The 18,334-nt window shown below is 41.7% G+C and overlaps 2 protein-coding genes across 5 annotated transcripts in view; one reads left to right on the top strand and one right to left on the bottom strand.

Moving 5' to 3' along the window:
• The window catches only part of LOC124341980, a 31,980-nt gene extending 16,124 nt beyond the window's left edge, over nucleotides 1-15,856 (top strand). Inside the window, exons 4-7 of the mRNA XM_046794938.1 lie at nucleotides 11,941-12,102; nucleotides 12,782-13,000; nucleotides 13,065-13,323; nucleotides 15,720-15,856. Of these exons, the coding sequence (XP_046650894.1) occupies nucleotides 11,941-12,102; nucleotides 12,782-13,000; nucleotides 13,065-13,323; nucleotides 15,720-15,835 (756 nt within the window). The 3' untranslated portion in view covers nucleotides 15,836-15,856. The remainder of the gene's footprint in view (nucleotides 1-11,940; nucleotides 12,103-12,781; nucleotides 13,001-13,064; nucleotides 13,324-15,719) is intronic.
• Nucleotides 13,731-18,322, bottom strand: LOC124341981 (transmembrane protein 242-like). 4 transcript variants are annotated; one of them, XR_006918696.1, is made up of 6 exons: nucleotides 18,236-18,322; nucleotides 18,019-18,117; nucleotides 17,200-17,510; nucleotides 16,338-16,498; nucleotides 13,904-15,094; nucleotides 13,731-13,816 (listed from the first exon to the last, which is right to left on the bottom strand). XR_006918696.1 is itself a non-coding variant. In XM_046794939.1 (4 exons), the coding sequence occupies exons 1-4, from the start codon at nucleotides 18,113-18,115 to the stop codon at nucleotides 15,865-15,867; spliced, it is 651 nt and encodes a 216-aa protein (XP_046650895.1). In that variant the 5' UTR covers nucleotides 18,116-18,206; the 3' UTR covers nucleotides 15,849-15,864. The 4 variants fall into 4 exon arrangements, 2 of the variants coding, with proteins under 2 accessions (XP_046650895.1, XP_046650896.1); XR_006918695.1 differs by lacking the exon at nucleotides 18,236-18,322 and having other exon boundaries at nucleotides 13,732-13,816; nucleotides 18,019-18,206; XM_046794939.1 differs by lacking the exons at nucleotides 13,731-13,816; nucleotides 13,904-15,094; nucleotides 18,236-18,322 and adding an exon at nucleotides 15,849-15,946 and having other exon boundaries at nucleotides 18,019-18,206.
• Nucleotides 18,323-18,334: the final 12 nt, after the last annotated feature.

Raw genomic sequence — 18,334 nt, 5'->3', positions numbered from 1 at the left:
CTTCACGCAATTCCTTTAGTCGCCTGGCACCGGAGAAACAAAGAGTATTTTAAAACACAAACTCTAGTTTTCTTGGGACCCATCCAAACGCGAAAAATGGTAACTCAAAAGCTTTAATCGGCTGAGAGCAAAAATTTTCCTGACTATAATCTGATCTCCTCATTCACAAATATTGTATTCCACTAATCTGCTTGTTTTCTACTGTATAAACATACTTTTCCAATATTCGAATCTCTTTTTTATCGCATTAGATAGGGGTATTTTCTGGAACTACTTTTAAATCTGATTAGGCAGGAGAATGAACAACATTATCTTTCTTCAGGATATCGATTTTTTGTTGTTGTTCAAGAAGTTTGGGCGTCCGCCAAAATTGAATGAAATCAATCGCAATGTTCATTTTCCTTCCTGGATTTCTACGCTGTTGTTTTTCCTCTGTTTACTCAGTGATCCACGGAACTTCAAAGGTTGTTGCTCGTCTACAATCTTAGCCGAACTGAAAACATCCCTTATTACTTGCCTCTTATTAACGAACAGTCGATCAGCAGAGAAATGCAAGGGGTCCGCAACTCAAATTTATTTTTTATTTTTATTTTATTTTTTTACTTTTTCTTTGTTTTATTTTCCTTTTTTACTTTTGAGATAGGCTTTCCTTCAAGCGAAAATAAAAGGGTAGGGAGGGTAAGAGTAGGGAAGGTTCGTTCGCGCACGCCCTTCTTTTAGCCTGTAAAGTAAATTTCCTTTTTTTTTATTTTTTTTCCTTTTTCTTTACCTTTTTTGGTTTTTTATCTTTTTTATTGTAGTAAATTAGAGTTGCAAATGATTATGTAACATAGAAGAAGCCGGTGGTGAGCAAAAACAAACAATTCTCGTTTTAAAAATCAAAACTTTAAAAAGAAAACAACAAAAAACGGAAAAAATAGAAAAAGAAATTTGACATAACTCTTCTAGAAAAGTAAATTAAAAAAGCCCCAAAGCGTCTCATTAAAATTCGCGTGACAAGACTTCCCGCCTCCAAATGCAGCAATCTGTAGAGATGTAACTTGAATAAGAGTTTACGGAAAAACGATACGACCAAAGGAAATCAGAGACGGATGATACTTTTGGGACTGGTGGCCATAAGAGAGCAAATTAAGAGCCATCACGGTTACAAGTTCATTGGCTCCATCGGAAAATACTCACGAATGAAGTACAGAACATTATTTTCGCATCACATTTCTTTCCTTTTCGTCAGTGGTGCTGAAACTAGTAGATCTACAAGCCAAAGAAAATGTTCATTTGAATCCTCAATGCCAAAGGGTTGCATAACACGACGAGGAATCTCAAGAGAGAAAAAAAAAGACTAATGAACTTTGATATTACAACAGAAAACGGGCTAACGTAACAGGAATCCGAATCACGAAATTTTTAGGGCGCGACTTAAGGCCTTTTTTTTATTACATTTGAGCTGGGACATTGACATTCCGACATTCCATTCCGACATCTTCTGCGGCGGATGTCAGAAGAGCGTCAAGTCAAGTGATAGTCGAAGACAAGGCAAAAGGTTAAAGTTGGCTTTCAATCTCGTTAGGCTCAGACAGCGACTTTCTAACAACTTCACAATGCGGAAGTGGTTAATGAGTTGAATTCAAGATCCGTTTCATCAAAATGGAGCAAAACAAACAGCAGCTTATAGAAAAAACCATGGCGATAATAACTGACAACATCAACTACACATAATAGATCAAAAATGTTGAAGATCAATGACAATCCCTTTCCTGCAGCTCATGGGAGTTTAGATGGTTCTATCAAGGGAGAACGGAAAAAGAGTGAGCGGAAATATATTCAAACCTCAGATAATTGACAATGAGTTTTACATTGACAATAGTTTTACATTTCAAAAAAGAAAGCTAAACAAACAACCCGACAGACCGTCATTCAAATGACAAAAAAGACTTATTTGCCACACGAAACAAATAAGAAAATAATAAATTCTATCCTGTTTGTTGCTACACAACATCGAGACAAAGAACGAAGGTATCGACTGAGGAAGAGGAACTCCCACCATCATCACGGATCGATAACGTGTGTCAACGAAAACTTGTTGAACACGGAACACACATTTCAGTTATTCAGGGCACTAAAACATTTCCTTGTGAAAAGTCTCAAGTATTGCAACGAGAAAAAAAGTATGAAATAATATACTTTCCTATTTCGTGTGATTTCTGTCATATCAGAACATCAGAGTCACGTCATATCAGAGCAACTAGAAGTTGACGGTAACAATTAATCAAAGTGCGAATGGAAAAAGTCATTTCTCACCCTCAACCGTTATTATTTGTCGTCGACAAAAATAAACCAAGGATTTATTGGAAGTCACTACCGGGGGTAGACAAGAGTCGATGACGGTTACAAAACTTTGTAACATTGTTTCAAAGGTCTAATTCATGTCCGAAAAGAGTTATCGGCTACGAGCCCATGTTTAACCGCAGTTTGCTTGGTTCGCGTAGAGACAACTTACTTGTACATAACTAAAGGCAATAAAAAAGGCAATTAGATGAAACGTCGAGTCATAACTGCGAGAATGATGGCAGGGAAACTATTCCGCTCATTCTCTTGATGGATTAGAGCTATTATGTGCAACACAGGCTGGAGCCTGGAGGCCATGCATTGATATTCCACCATATCCGCACGATTCCAGCTGTTCCGACTCTTTTCATCCGTTTCTTTCACTCATTTACCGCAGTCGACGACATGACAGTTGAGACGCAAAAAAAAAGGCCAAGATTTGGCCGGCAGCTCATCGCAATTAATTGGATCGGGATAATAACAAAATCTCTTAGATCCCTGGCAATGACCTTTTAGATGAAGTGTGTGCGAAACTTTTCTTCGCGAAACTATTTGTTACACGCAGCACGCACGTACAAGCCTTAAACAAATAACCAATGTTTCGGAGGCCATCGTCATCAACGCTAGACTATCAAAAAGGTTCCATTACTCTGGGTACAATCAAAAAAAGTTCCCCTCGTACAAAATATAAAAATCGAACGAATAAGGTCGAACCGATTCGTTCTTCTACAATCCTTCCTGTCAGAACAACTTTTAACTACAATACGCTGAGGGCTGATTCTTCTCAATTGTTGATTCTTCTTCTTGTGGAAGATGTTAAACAAAGTTATCAAACGGATCGGTAGAAAGAAAAAGAATTCGAGAGCTCAAAAGCAAAACAACAAGAGTCGGAGAGGAGAAACTAGGGAAGCGCTAGGCAAAGAAAAGAGAATTTTAGGTTTTTCAAAAAATCGATTGAGATCGACGCTCAGCGTTTCTTTCTTTTTCCTTCTTCCCCTTACGTCAATGCTCGATCGCGTTGTATAGCTGGATAGAAAATTGCCAAAAGCCAGAGAAAGTGTACGTTGTCGTCAAAAGTCCCGCAACCACTAAAACGATTCTAAAGATAGCCTAGAGCCAACATCTTTTTCTTCTCGTATTTGCTCACACACTCTACGGGAAATGAAAGCGTGACGCGTCTATTGTGTCAAGATGCCCACAAAAATAATAATAATAGATGACAATGCGTCATCACTTTAATCCTTTTACCTTTTCTGGTCAGTTGGCATCACTGCAAAGTCGGAAGTGTGAACGGGAACCGAGAAGCGTAACAAATCACTCGTGTTTTTCTCGGAAACTTTTAAGGAAAGGTGTTATAAAATGTTCCGTTTCGTCAAAACAGCGACACGTAGAAAATTCGGTAAGGTCAAAATGAGGTCATCAGAACTTGGCACCAAGACTAATTTTAATTGTAGATTGAAAACTACACGCATCCGCAATAGGCTTCGTCGCTTCCCAACTGATACAATTGCACCGAAGCACTGGTTCTATTTTGAAACAAACCCACCATTTCACCTTCATTTGTTTGGTTGGAGATAAATAAATCGAGAGTGACGGTACCTTAATGAAAGTTATGTTAAAGAACTTGGCACTAAACCAGGAAGAGCCGGTGTGGTGGCAAGACCCTCTTGGTAGAAAAAATTGTGTCGCAAAGTTGCACTTTGCTTTGAGAGTTTCAAGTTCGAATATTTCTGAATTTGATGATTTATCCAAAGTCAAAGATGTGAAATAAAAAAAACAGGCCTAATCGCCTGATGACGCGTGAATGAACCCTGACTAAGAAAAACAAAAACAGCGTGATAAAAAGTTTCAGCAAATTGCATGGCCCAGGAATCATCGTACTACGTACAGCATAAAGATTTAAAATCAACTCCACCAAATAGTCAAATATAGAGATGAATTTGCCCTACCTTTAAGCCTGGGAAATTCAGCCAGGCAACAAGTGCTCCATCCGCTGAAATGTTGAAAAAGGAAAAACCGAGTCCTCGTGAATACACCCACATTCACATGAGCGTACACGAGGACATTCAAAGAAAGGGGAATTGAAGAGATCCTGAAGTCGGTCGGTACCAGAAATTTCTCCAATTAAACGGGATGCTGTTTATCTAAAAAGAATTATAAAACAAATTGTACAGCGAATTTCATTCGCTTCAGACCCTAAGGGTGTAGACATATTTTATTTCTACCAAATTAGCTTATTTAAAGAACAAAACAAAAAAAGACAAGGACACATAGACAAAGGGAAGACAAGGTCTGGAAGGTTACCGCACCTCTTTCGCACCTTTCTTCTGTCCTTTCCACCCTATTTCCTTCAGACTTATTTTAGCTACCACCAAGTAAAGATGTCTAGAAATAGGGGGTTTTTCGGGCCACGTGGCCGCCCTAACGATTTTCGTGGTTTTCAAGAACAGAATTTTCTTGAGTATCAGTACGGACCAGTCGATAGATTCCCAGCTGTTAGGGAAAGATCGCCGATCCGCCGGGACCCCAGGTATCAGTACGATTTTGGTGATTATCAGGAAGGGTACTTTAGGGAACGAGAGTTGAGGCGTGAGTATTTTGAGCCTGGCTTCCGTCAGGAAGAGCAGTTCGTTCCAAGAGAAGAGCAGTACCGTCCAGAAGAGCAGTACCGTCCAGAAGAGCAGTACCGTCCAGAAGAGCAGTACCGTCCAGAAGTAGAACCTCAGTTTTATCAGGAGAGAGAGGAGGATTTCTATGAGTATAGATCGGAAGATGAAGGAGGCTTGGAGAATGATCAGAGAGAAAATAATCGGCCATGGAGGCCACCTCGTCGTGAAGAGGCATTGGGTGAAGCTCTTCCCCAACAGCAGCCAATTCAGCGTGAAACTCCTCCGCCTCAACCGAGTCCGCGTCATCCGCCGCCGCAGCAGCAGCCACATCAGCCACGTCCGGCCTCTCCCTCCCAAGATGCGCCGTATACAGTTTCAGCCCAGATTTGCGACGAACTTACTGCATGGTTGACAAAAGGTATGTCAGGAGAGGAGTCGAAAGCAATCTCGAAGCGTTTTCCCTTGAAATTTGCGGAGGAATCATTTGAGATTCGGCCCCCCAAGTTAGATAATTTCATGCAGCGGCGAGCGAAGGACAAGGAGGTGCTAAGGAATGTGAATTGTGCGGAAGAAGTTTTAGTGGCGTTGCAGCATAAGATTTGTGACGTGGCTCCGCCACTTATTGACTTGTATGCGCGTGTATCGGCTCTAGAAGAGGGAGAGATCGCGGTTGAAGCAGCAAAAGATTCAGTCAGGTCAGCACTGCGCCAATGGGCGAGAGCATGGCTGTATGTGACGAAAGAAAGAAGAAAGTCGGTGGTGAGCCTCGTGGAGCCGTCCTTTCAGTTTCTTCTGGCTGGGCCGGAAGCGTTCGCGGTTGGTCCAGAGGCTAGGGAGAAACTGTTCACTGGAAAGTTTCTTGATGCCATGTTGAAGGAGGCCACTCAGGACGCGACGTTGGCACAGAAGGATGCGGCAGTGCGATCAGCAGGTCGTGCATTGCCGTCTCATAGGCCAGCTGGTCGAGGACGATTGGTTAGAGAGCCAGCCCCATTCCAACACCCCTACCAGCGTCAAAGAGAACCAGCAAGCAGCAATGGCGGTAGACGAGGTCGGTTCAGAGGAGCGAGAGGAGCGGGCGATAGCTGGTCACGCATCGGTCAAAGGTATGATTTAGTGTTAAATTCTTTCCCCGACCAGTCTATTGCATCTAGTATTAATGTGGGGGCTAGGTTGTTAAAATTTGCAAGTAGCTGGGAATTAATTACGGACGATAAATGGGTTTTGAATTCGGTGGCTACAGGGGTGACGTTAGATTTTCTTAAGCAGCCGCGGCAAAATTCCATACCTTCTCCGATTCCTATGTCCAAAGAAATGGAAGCAGTATGCGATCAGGAAGTAAAAGATTTGGTTTTGAAAGGGGCCATCAAGGAAGTAACAGACGACTCGGAGGGTTTTATTTGTTCTCTTTTTGTTATCCCTAAAAAGATGGGGGGTTTCAGGCCCATTTTAAACCTCAAGCCTTTAAACAAATTTATCAGATACGAACATTTTAAGATGGAAAATTTGCAGTCGGTCCGTTTTCTGCTGAGGGAGGGGGACTGGATGGTAAAATTAGACCTCAAGGATGCCTATCTTACAGTTCCGATCCATTCCTCTCACCAAAAATTTGTAAGACTGGGTTGGAAGGGGCGTATTTACCAGTTCTTATGTCTGGCCTTTGGCCTTGCCCCAGCCCCTAGGATTTTCACCAAGATCCTGAAAGCTGTTATGGCCTTTGTGCGGAGGCAAGGAATTCGATTGATAATATATTTGGACGATATATTGATCATGAACGAATCTAGGGAAGGAGCGATCGCAGATTTAGAGATGGTTATGCGACTTCTTCAAGATTTAGGTTTTATTGTTAATATCGAAAAATCAATTCTGGATCCCACGCAGAGAATTGAGTTTCTGGGCATATTAATTAATTCGACTCGATTGTCGTTTGCGCTTCCCCCCGGCAAAACTCAATTTATTATAGACTTGTGTAAAAAGATCTTGGAACAGGAAGTCAGTTCATTGAGAGAAGTTGCGTCAGTTATGGGCAATTTTACCTGGGCTATTCCTACAATACCATTTGCGCAGGCCCACTATCGCAGCATGCAACATTTTTACATATCTCAAGCGCAGAAGGTGGGATTTGATTTAACGGTAAAATGTAAACTGACACAGGAGGCGAAAGCGGATCTCTTGTGGTGGATTGAAAACCTTTCGTTAATGGGAGATAAAAAAATTTTTTCCTAAAAATCCGGATTTGGAAATCTATTCAGATGCTTCGCTATCGGGGTGGGGAGCTGTATGTAATGGAGTGACCACAAACGGGTCCTGGACTTTGTCAGATAGTCATAGGCACATCAACGAACTAGAGTTGTTAGGTGCCATGTTCGCTATTCAGGCCTTTGTAGGCCATTCATGTGGTATATCGGTTCGGTTGATATTGGATAATGCCACGGCGGTGGCGTATATCAATCACGGGGGAGGGACAAGATCGCAGTCTCTTACATCGCTAACAAAAGAGCTTGTGAATTGGTGTGAGGAGCACGAAGTTTCGGTAGAGGCGATACATATCGCGGGAAAGTTGAATACGGAAGCGGATGCTGAGTCCAGAGCCGGTCCAGATGCAAGTGATTGGAAGCTAGATCCCTGGGCATTCGACAATATTTTTCGTCTATGGCCAGCCGATATAGACCTTTTCGCGTCGCCATGGAATGCCCAGCTAGACTTATTCGTCTCTTGGAAGCCTCAACCGGGCGCATATGCGTCGAACGCTTTCACGCTCAACTGGGGTTTGTGGAAAGCATTTATTTTTCCACCCTTTTCTCTTATCTTTAGATGCCTGCAAAAGATCAGAAAAGAAAGAGCAACAGTTATTTTTGTTTGCCCAGTTTGGACAGGTCAGCCCTGGTACCCGCTATTGTTAGAGCTGTGCTGCGACGTGCCGCGAATTTTTCTGCCCAGACGGACTCTGCTGACCTCTCCGATGGGGGAGTCACATCCACTACTTCTAACGGGAGGCTTGCAGCTAGCCGCTTGGAGGCTCTCAGGAGTCGTTTCCGCTTGCGAGGTTTTTCGGAAAGAGTGGTCGAGCTTCTCTTGGCAGGATCGAGAAAGAATACCCTCTCATCATACGAATCAGCCTGGCGTAATTGGGTGCGTTGGTGCGTGGAAGGGAGTAAAGATCCCTTTTCAGCAGATTTAGCGGTTATTCTGGATTTTTTGTCGAGTCTGAAAGACGCAGGCAAGGCCTATAGCACAATCAATGTGCATCGTTCAATGTTGTCCCAGACTCTAGACTTGATTGAGGGATTGCCAATTGGAGAGAATCCACTGGTGGTCAGACTCCTCAAAGCGTGTTACAACGATAACCCTCCACAGCCTAGGTATCCAGCTATGTGGGAGCCGGAGAAAGTTTTGTCATATATAGCGTCATTGGGAGAAAACGGTTCGTTGTCGTTATCACAATTAGCAGGGAAAGCTGTTACGTTAATCGCGCTGGCCACATTATTAAGAGTGGCCGAAATAGCGGCAATTGGGTTGCAATCAGTTAAATTTTCGAGCGACGCTGTTCATTTTTCATTAAAAACGCTTCGTAAAACTCAGCGTGCGGGCCCGTTGGGCTCTTTTTCTATTAAAAAATTTTCTAATTTGCTGTTGTGTCCAGTGGAAACCGTTAAAACCTTCATGGAAGCCACAGTGGCTTTTCGCTCAGGCTCGGAAGACGAAAGATTGTGGGTGAGTGTTAGGCCGCCACATGGTCCGGTAACTGCAAACACAATAGCGAGATGGATAAAAAATATTTTGAAGGAGTCAGGGATCGACACGAATACATTTTCGGCTCATTCGACAAGAAGCGCTGCAGCTTCTCAGGCAGCCAGAGATGGTTGGTCTACGGAGGCAATTTTGCGAGCGGGGAATTGGGCACGAGAATCAACTTTCAATCGATTCTACAACAGGAGTTAGTTAGATTGGGCCTTGTAGAGTTCAAAATTAAAAGGGGCAAAGCTTTAAAATCACCCTTAGGGTCTGAAGCGAATGAAATTCGCTGTACAATTGAGAATTACCAGAGGGATCACGTAGTGATCCCGATGGGTAATTAGAATTGTACTTAGATGAATGAGAGAAGACCCTAAGGGTCTTCTCCCCGCCCTTCTTTTTTGGATCCCTCCCAAACATTCAATTGGTTTTTTCTTTATGTTTTTAATTTTTTGTATTCAGAATCCAGCCGCCTAGAAACGCTAAGGATTCTAACAGGCGTTACGGGCAGAAATGATAGTTTGGCTCGAGTTTCGCTAAAGGCTGGGAGAGGTCCATCGCATCAACAATTATACCTTGTTTGTTTATGTTTCACATGTTGTCATTCGGAATTCCTTGGCTTTATGATTGTCTGTTTTTTTTCCTGGTTCTCAGGTTTTTTTCGCAATCTCTGACTCATGTGTAAAGAAATATCTGTTGTGTTCAGTTTGTTATATTTTTCCCACCCAACCACCCTAGAGAAATTTGTTTTGGAAATAAGTCTGAAGGAAATAGGGTGGAAAGGACAGAAGAAAGGTGCGAAAGAGGTGCGGTAACCTTCCAGACCTTGTCTTCCCTTTGTCTATGTGTCCTTGTCTTTTTTTGTTTTGTTCTTTAAATAAGCTAATTTGGTAGAAATAAAATATGTCTACACCCTTAGGGTCTTCTCTCATTCATCTAAGTACAATTCTAATTACCCATCGGGATCACTACGTGATCCCTCTGGTAATTCTCAATTATAAAACAATGAATAACAAAAAATGTTTACAGAAACAATAACAAGCAAGGAAAAGTTGCAAATAATTGTTGTACTAAGTAGGAGAATTGAAGGTCATGCATCATTCAAAATCTGGCAGGTCATATAGTTTAAAAAAGTGATGAGATTGTTGCTGATGACAGGAGGTCATCAGTCAAATCATGTGACTGAAGGTCCAGCACAAGCAAAACTTTGCTGTTACGATGGGTGGCTCATATGCCTGAAATCTGCACAGAGGAAAAGGTTACATGAAGTGCAAACAAACTGCCATGCATCGACAAGGGGATAAATAATGCTTCACACAATCACAAACTTGGAACAAGTTGAACTCTTCTATTTAAGCTCCCATAGTCATCCCATTTTTATTCTGAGTGTTTTGTTTACCTGCCAAACAGCATGGAGAGCATGGAAAGCATGGAGCACATATGGAAAGCTGCGACATGGTATGGGACTGTTCCTATGCCATGGCTTCGACACCAAAGTTGACATCACGATGACCAAATTTTTGTAATTTTATTTTCGTTCACCCATGTCCCAAATAGTGATCGTTCCGTTTTTCTTTGATATCTCAGAGTCTTGACGAAACTTCGAATTGAAACGAGAACGAAGCAGACGACACTAATCTTCCAATTTGCAGTGTTTTGTGTTTAAGAGATATCGATTACAATTTATTTTAAAAAATCGACCCCCCTAAATTCAAATCCAGACCGCAATTTTTTTTTCATTTTCGCGCTTTTTTTTTTCATACCCTACCGGTCCTACCCAGACCCCAAAAAAATGAAAGATTCAATAAAATTTTAACCGTTTTATTCAGTACAATTTCATAACAGATAATATGGACTAGAGAGAATATTTTGAAAAATCGTCGTCTGTTATTTGAAACTTTGTTGCATTAATTAACAGATAAGGGGGAGAAAAAAAGGAGCGAAAAATGAGACTGTCACGACAACGTTGGAAACAACATTTGCATATTAAGATGTTCAGCATCTTTTTACTTGTTTTACAATCACGGGGAACATGTTGTTGACGTCAACGACACGAGTTTTCCCTTTCGGCGTCTTCCTGTTTCCTAGGCTCTCAAAAGACTCATCGGATGTGTTATTTGCTTGTTTCTCGATATCCGATTTCGTTGTTTGGATCTGGTTATTGGTGTACACTGTATATCTTCCTTGACAACGCCGTTGATGGACAAGAAGGTTAGATTTTCCTACGTGACGGTTGAAACCTTGCAGGTTTGTTTGACTTCCTCGGAGTCGTCTCGCATCAAATCTTTTTTTCTTTTTTGTTACACCTTTCTGAGCAACTCCAATCGTTTTCCAAGTTGATAATTTAACGATCCTTCCTTCTTAGTTCCTTCTTAGCTGCTTGTCTGAAGTCTCTCGCCTTCCTTGTTCACTTGCAACTTGAAAATCTTGAGACGTTTTGGGCGGATCATTAATAATTATCAAGAGGAAAGGAAGGGGGTCCATCGAAAGTGCAGATGACAGTTTAAGGATTCAGGCAAGATAATCGAATATCAAAGTACACTGTACAGTATCGGAGGAATTAAATGCAACGCAGTTAGAAAACCTTGGCGAAAACGAGGATGAGGTGAGTGGAACGATATGCCGGCAACAATCCACAGCCAAATAATCTTATAAAGCTACAGTTTTAAAAAAGCTTCGCCATAACAACAAAATTGGGTCAAAAATTGCACTGAGATTAAATTTTTAAGCAAAAAAAAAGAGGAGTTGGATGGGTGCTACTTGTTACTTAGTTCTAACCGAACCACTTTGTTGATTTGTGGCAACTGGGTCGTTAATATGCACAGGCCATCAGTTTCCTCGACTGCGTTTTCGTTCCAGAAACCAACCGGTCGTCAGTTATGGAAATGTTCCCGGTGCATTACGACTGTCATCCTCGTCGTGCTGAATAACCTATGACCCTCCATGTGCCTAAATATGCTCCATATTCCAATGTTAACGGAAGATGAGGTGAAATTCCGCGTGAGTTTAACAAAACTTTGTCGCCAGTCAAAAGGCGAAACAGAATCCCAACGCACATTCACAATGTATGTACAATTTTAATTGCGATACAAGCAGATGACATTTTGTGGTCCTGGACTTTACGCTCAGCTTTGATTGTCCTGTTCAGGATTGCCACCGACACATTGCCCTTTTCAGGATTCCATAAGCGTCACATTTTATTAATGATTGATGGAATAAAACGCAGTTAATGAATTCTAATTTCCCCATTTGGTTGTCACTTTTGCGACAGGTTTCGTGGATTCGGCGGAGAGATTGGCACATCATGTCGTCCGGCAGTCACATCTACACGGCCGACAGCCGTTTCAGCGTCCTCAACCGGCCCGGCTCACCCGACTGGATTCTGATGCTCAAATCGCCGCAACTCTACGATTCCGGCACCTATGAATGTCAGGTAAATAAAGAAAACGTGAATCAATAAAAGGGAAAATACGACTGGGCTCTCGATGATACGGGTGTTAGTAGAACGTGATCCTGTTGACAATCCAGCAGTCATCCATAACCATCAGAGACAAAAAATCTGACATGACGTCACCACTCGTTTATTTGTTTAACTTCCTTTCCTTGCCAACCGGGTATTCGTTTTTCTTATTCACGCTCTAATGAATCGTTCCGTCAAGTTGATTCTGGTCCAGCAGTTCCTGGCTCCCCGTTCGGCGCCGTCCATCCATGATTCAGTTCGAGCTTTTTTTATTCTAGTGAATGTGTAGGAAAGTGAGTATAGGCGTACATGTATAAATGGAAGAGCAACTGAATGGGAAGACAGGCCATTCTGCTGGATGTTGTAAAAGAGGCGAGAAAAGAAAATGAGAAAATAAAATAAGAAAAGGAAGTGCATTTGTGTACGAATCTGAGAGCCGTTGACTCGCGTTCAGATTGCGTGACGATTCGGCCGTGTATGAAAACGTGACGATCCCACCAATAACTCATTCACGCTGAACGAAACCCCTCGTAATCAAACAAAAGGAACAAATGCCAAAACACTCTAGAATTATTACAAAATGTCACACAGGAAATGTGAATTATATTGACGGTATTTGAATTATTATTTTTCCTACCGACGTCCGACGCAGATAGCGGGCGGACATGGACAAGTTTCGCACTTTGTCGAACTTTTAGTCTGGGCGCCGGTAGCGTCGGTCGTCGAAGGCAGTGAACACCACGTCGAAGCCGAGAGCAACATCCAACTGCATTGCAAACTCTACCCAGAAGCCAACAATTTCCATATTAACAACAGCAACGAGACCAACCGGGAACAGCAGACGGCACTTCACCAGTTGTCGTTACCCGCGGTACGTCCGGCAGATAATTCACCCAATTGCAACCCGCCAATTTTAAGAGTCGATTCCATTTCAGCAGGTGGTGGGTGGCAGAGCGCCGTTCGTTTGGTTTCACAACGGCCGGCCGCTGATTCACGGCGGCAAATCGTCGGCCGGTTTGGGGTTGGTGTCCATTTACCTGGAAGATGTTGCTGAATCCATCGCCGGAAAAAGCGACTGGATGGCGTGGACGAGCCGTTTGGTGATCCAGCGAGCAGATCCAGCCGATTCCGGCAACTATACCTGTGCACCGTGGAGAGGAAAATCCGCATCAGTCAACGTCTTTGTTTCACAAGGTAAAACTATCGATCCATGTATAGAACCCGTTTCATGTCCATTTGATTTCTTACGTTATTGTAAGGACTTTGTGTTGAACAAATCAAATCGAATTGTAGTGCGTCTACCATTTCCGTTGGCATCTGAAATTGACGGGGACAAACAAAAATTGCTGATGGAATTGTTTCGTGCTTCCCCACTGATGGCTATCAATTCCTGGCAACAAAACATTTCCAGGCTACAAAAAACTATTATATATGGAAAGTAGGAGCCTGTCAAATTCTACAATGGCAATTTTCTTGAATAGATTTAGAATTCGCAGTAAACTGAAATCCATTGGGTTACGTGTTCCTTAAGTTGACTTGGCGTTTGTCATACCTTTTCAATGATTCATTCACGGAACGGTAAAAACGGGCGCGTGAAACAATTGAACATTCAAATTCTCTTTTCTAAGAAAGAGAAAAAAGACTCGGGCGACTTCTCGCTGGAATCCACTGCCATCTTTCCTTGTCTCTTACAAATAACAACGCCGATTAAGCAAATAAATTCTATAACGTATAAAGTTGTCTGCTGCACAAAATATTCTGCATGGCCACTTACTCATGTGCCGGTTAAGAAGGAAAAGTTGCCAGATACCTGGAATGGGCCGTCTCCGTTCACACGCCATCTGGTCGTCGCCGTCTTTTGTGCCGATGTAATTATGGATGTCGTGACGCCAACAGCAGCTCTTTTAAATAACATCCAGGTGTATAACATACAACATGTACGACCGTTTCTGATTGATCGCCATTGTGAATGAAAAGCAATTACGCGGTTCAATCCCCCCCACTGTTTCCAAATCGGATTGCATTTCCATTTACTTCCGCAACTGAAAACGGGCCAGCAAACTCTTGACAATCGCAAACAGAAACGACAAGTTTTCGATCGAGTCTCTCCTCCAAGGAAGACGGGACGAAGGAAAGTGTTTGTCAAAGGGAAGGAGTTGAATAACTTGGGCAGCACTCGACGGCCAAATGGAGGAAAAGAGAATCGAACTAAATTGACTTTCAAGACTCGAGAGATAAAAGTACGCAAGTAATTTTTGTGTTGACAGTTACTTTCCCTTCAGTTTGCAATTCCATTCTGTGCAAATAAAACCTGAATGTATAAAACAAAATTCATTTTTAATTTTTCGTCTCAGTCGTCGTCTATGGCAAGTCGATTGATAGATCAGAGACTGTCTCGGTTCCTAACAACGAGCCAATCTCTTTTCATTTCCGTATCGTCTTCCTTTTCAAATTATTTTCAGCATCTTTTGGCGGCATCCAAACTCCCGCCTCTCTATTTTAAAATAGAGCGGGGAATTCCATTTTCCAGTAGTAGGCAGGAATAACTGTTGGCCTTTCAATCCGTTTTTTAAGTGAGTTTTTTCTTGTCATATCTTCGTTGCTCTTTGGCCCTTTTTTCAATTGCTTTTTTGCGTGCCGCAAGTTTGGCATTTCTCCAGCCGAATATCTGGCGTGTTGATGTCAATTCCCAAACTGCCCCCCTTTATTCATCGCTATTTGAGCCTTTCTTCAGCTTTGATGGTCGATGAAATTGGGTTGCAGTTTATGAAAAAGTTTTTCGAGTTTTTTCCATGTCGTTGGCGTCGACGGAACGTCCCCCAGACGAGACATTGAACCTTCAACTCGCAATGTCCACGACTGGCGTTCAGTCCGTGTTGGATCGATTGAATGCCGTACTTGCGTATTAATACTCGTAACTGCCCATCGTATACGAAGCTCCCAATGCCAGTGGTTATGGCATCCCCTAGAAGAGAAAAAGATGTCACGAAAATAGACGCCCGACAATCTTGCGCTCAACACGACTCGATTTTCTCCTTCACTCTGCAAAGACCTTGGGCATTTCTGTAAGCATCTTATGTCATTTTCGGTGGATACCTTTCATCAGATGAAACCATAATCGCCGTATAGGAAACCTGCATTAGGGCGTATCATGTCATTTTCTAATCATTCTCACTTTCATCGCCGTTTCTCGAGGGCCAAGGTGAAGGGAACGGGCCGTCAATGTGGTGGCGGGATGCTTCCACCTTAGTCAAAGTGACGAGATGGGAAAAGTTGGTTCTCTTCAGGACTTCTTCGTGCAAAATCAAGGCTTCAACTTTATACTTTATGTCGGCGTCACACAAGAAAAGGGAAACGCTTTCAGTCAGCAGCGCAATAAAAGTTGAGAAAATTCACCTGAATCTAATCTTGAATTATTTGGTCGGCTGCCGTTCACTCTTTCCCTGTTTCAATTCCATTAGAATTACGGTTACCAGCAACGAACACGGATAGAACGCAAAAATGTCTTGATGATATTGTACCGATATAATTTAGAATTGGCTGGAGAATCTAATCCTTGGCTTCGTTTGTTTCGTTTCGTGTGTCCTCAGGTGATCGACCAGCGGCGGTTCAGAGGCAGTCTGCGCTGAGATCTTCCATCCCACTGAATGTACTCATCTTTGGGCTTAATTTTCTTCTACTTCAGATGCCTCTTCAGGACCGATAATCCCTTCTCTTTCTGCTTTGTTCTTCGTTTCACGTTACCCTGGTCTTTGGACCGCAATGTTTTTGTACATCATCGCACCTTTCCGAAATGCCCATATACTTGTACAAAGATCTATTGATTAAAAGTGGCAGAAGAAAAATGTTACAAATTTAAATTTCCAATTTGAAATGTCTGTTGTCTATGTCTTTTATGTTCTTCTTCCGCCTTTGATTTTATGTTTCGGTTTGGTTTCAAAAAGAGTTTCAGTCATCACTAAGAGCATATTCTGATCGATTAATCTGAGTGTTTATATCCGTCTACTGTATCTAACCTAAAATCCAAGGAAAAATTACAAAAAAACGAAAGAAAAGAAGAAGAAACAACTTTGTTATCACTACTGAAAAACTCGTATATCTATCTTGTTCAACTTTCAAAGTATAACAGAGATGTCTTTGTTGTGGATGACGTCGATTCATAAGAATTTGGACTGGATGAGACAAAAGTTTTACACATACACACTCACTTGGTATCATTTCTGTTGGACGCCTCTTTCTTCTCCTTGTCAACGTCGATAATGTACTGCAATAAATCGTTGAGACCAGAGAATTCTGTACGACCCTGAGGAGGATTGTTCCGTGGGACAGCCGGAAGCCAAGTACCAACTTTCAGTCGAAACTCTTTCAACTGTTAAAATAAATAAAGTTAATTGGTTGGATCTAAAAAAAAGGAAAAAAAATTAAAATTGGGCACTAACAAACAACAGAATGATCTTTGCGCGTGGGAAGTTCTTAACAACTACAGAGAAAATGAAACCGTTTATTAACACAGTAAAAACCACGTTGGCATAGCACTCGTTACCCGGTTTGAAATTAATAAATTACTTTATTAGTGAACGTTGAAGCCAGCTGGCTTCCACTTGACAAATCTATTCTTTTACTGCAGTTGTGCAGTATGTTTGTTTCGAATAAAGGGGAACTGCTGTGGACGAAATCAATACATTGAAATGTCATAAATCATGAAATATGTTCTATGGCCACGACTTTGATTACTGTCAATACTAGAAAAAGGAATGCCTTTTAAATTGATGAGTCGGATAAATTATTTACGAAATTCCCTAATAACGACTTGGAACGAGAAACATAATCTGCTGTCGTAACATTATATTTGTAACCGTTTCTAAATCGAACTTTGGCGCTTGTTTCCTGAGGAATTTACAAAGAAAGACCACGCACAAACCCAATCCATTGGGAAAAGAGAAAGTTCGAAAACATAAATAAGCCGATCAACAACTGAAACTTGGGAGAAAATTCCCGCGCTCTGCGAAAAGTTGGGGTGGTGTTTTTTTGTTTTTAATTCCCTGTTGTAGTAGACAACATAATACTTACATCATTAACAGCCATAAGTTTCCAGATGCCGTAGAATAGTACAGAACATCCGGTCACTGCATAAAGAGTGCCCCAGCCAAGAGCTCGAATAGCTAAAGATGCACCCGGCTCCACAGAAGAAATCGATACTGGGACACGTCTTCTCACTGCCGTGGCCGCTTCACTGGAAATTGGCTCCGTCGTTGGTTTTTCGATGCGTCCAGTCAGGCCTTGATCGAAAAAATGGGGATCCTTCTTCTTGGCCGCGGCGAGAGTAGTGCCAAATCCAAAAAGGATCGAGACACCAGTCACGCCGGCAAGGAAAGCCGCGGCTGTTCCATCATGACAAAACAGTAATAAAAAAATTAAACAATTGAATATCTTCCATTACTATTTACAAATATAATGTTATGGGTCTAAGGATGGTCTACAACTATGGTGCAATATAGTTTCGATACACCTACAACAAAACTGCATTGAAATGTGCATTCATTAATTTTAATTTAATATTTTCGGTATAAGACTAGTTATGCTACTAAATTTACAAGCATGGAAACATTTTAATCTGAAGTAAAGCAAATGAAAGATAATTTAGGGGTTTTTAATACACAGAAGATGCAATGCAAGGAACGTTCACTGTAACCCCAGTGAATGTGTGTACTTGTGCTTTCTGAATTTGATTAAAAGGAAATTAATTTGATTCAAAGGAAATGAATTCTTATTTACCAATCAGATGCAAATTTAAACTACATCTAAGTAAAAACTTGTCGGTAGCTATACAGCAGTGTACTACAGTCGTTCACAACAATATTAGAGGAAGACAGAATAATTTATCTGTACCTTTAAATTTGAAAGCTTTTTCATCTTTTTCCTTGTGTGCTGAACTGGCTTTGTCACTGTAGATCATCTGATCCTGATTTGTTTCATCTTTGCTCATGACTAGAAATAGAGAATATTGCAAAAAGGTCGAGAAAAATTCATATGTTAGTTCAGACGACCGCAAACTTGTAAACAGACTTTTACAGCGTTTCCAGATTAACAGAAATACTAAACAAACCGTAATTTTAATTTTGGGGCTGTTTGGGCGGACGGGGAGGACTGGAAGAAGGAGGAACTAGAGACGACGGATGGCGGGATGAGCTGATGCTGAGCTGCC

This window comes from Daphnia pulicaria, chromosome 6 (genome assembly GCF_021234035.1).
Source record: "Daphnia pulicaria isolate SC F1-1A chromosome 6, SC_F0-13Bv2, whole genome shotgun sequence".
Classification (NCBI taxonomy): domain Eukaryota; kingdom Metazoa; phylum Arthropoda; class Branchiopoda; order Diplostraca; family Daphniidae; genus Daphnia; species Daphnia pulicaria.
The sequence above is the reverse complement of the archived record's forward strand: the minus strand, read 5'-3'. Positions and strand labels throughout refer to the sequence as shown.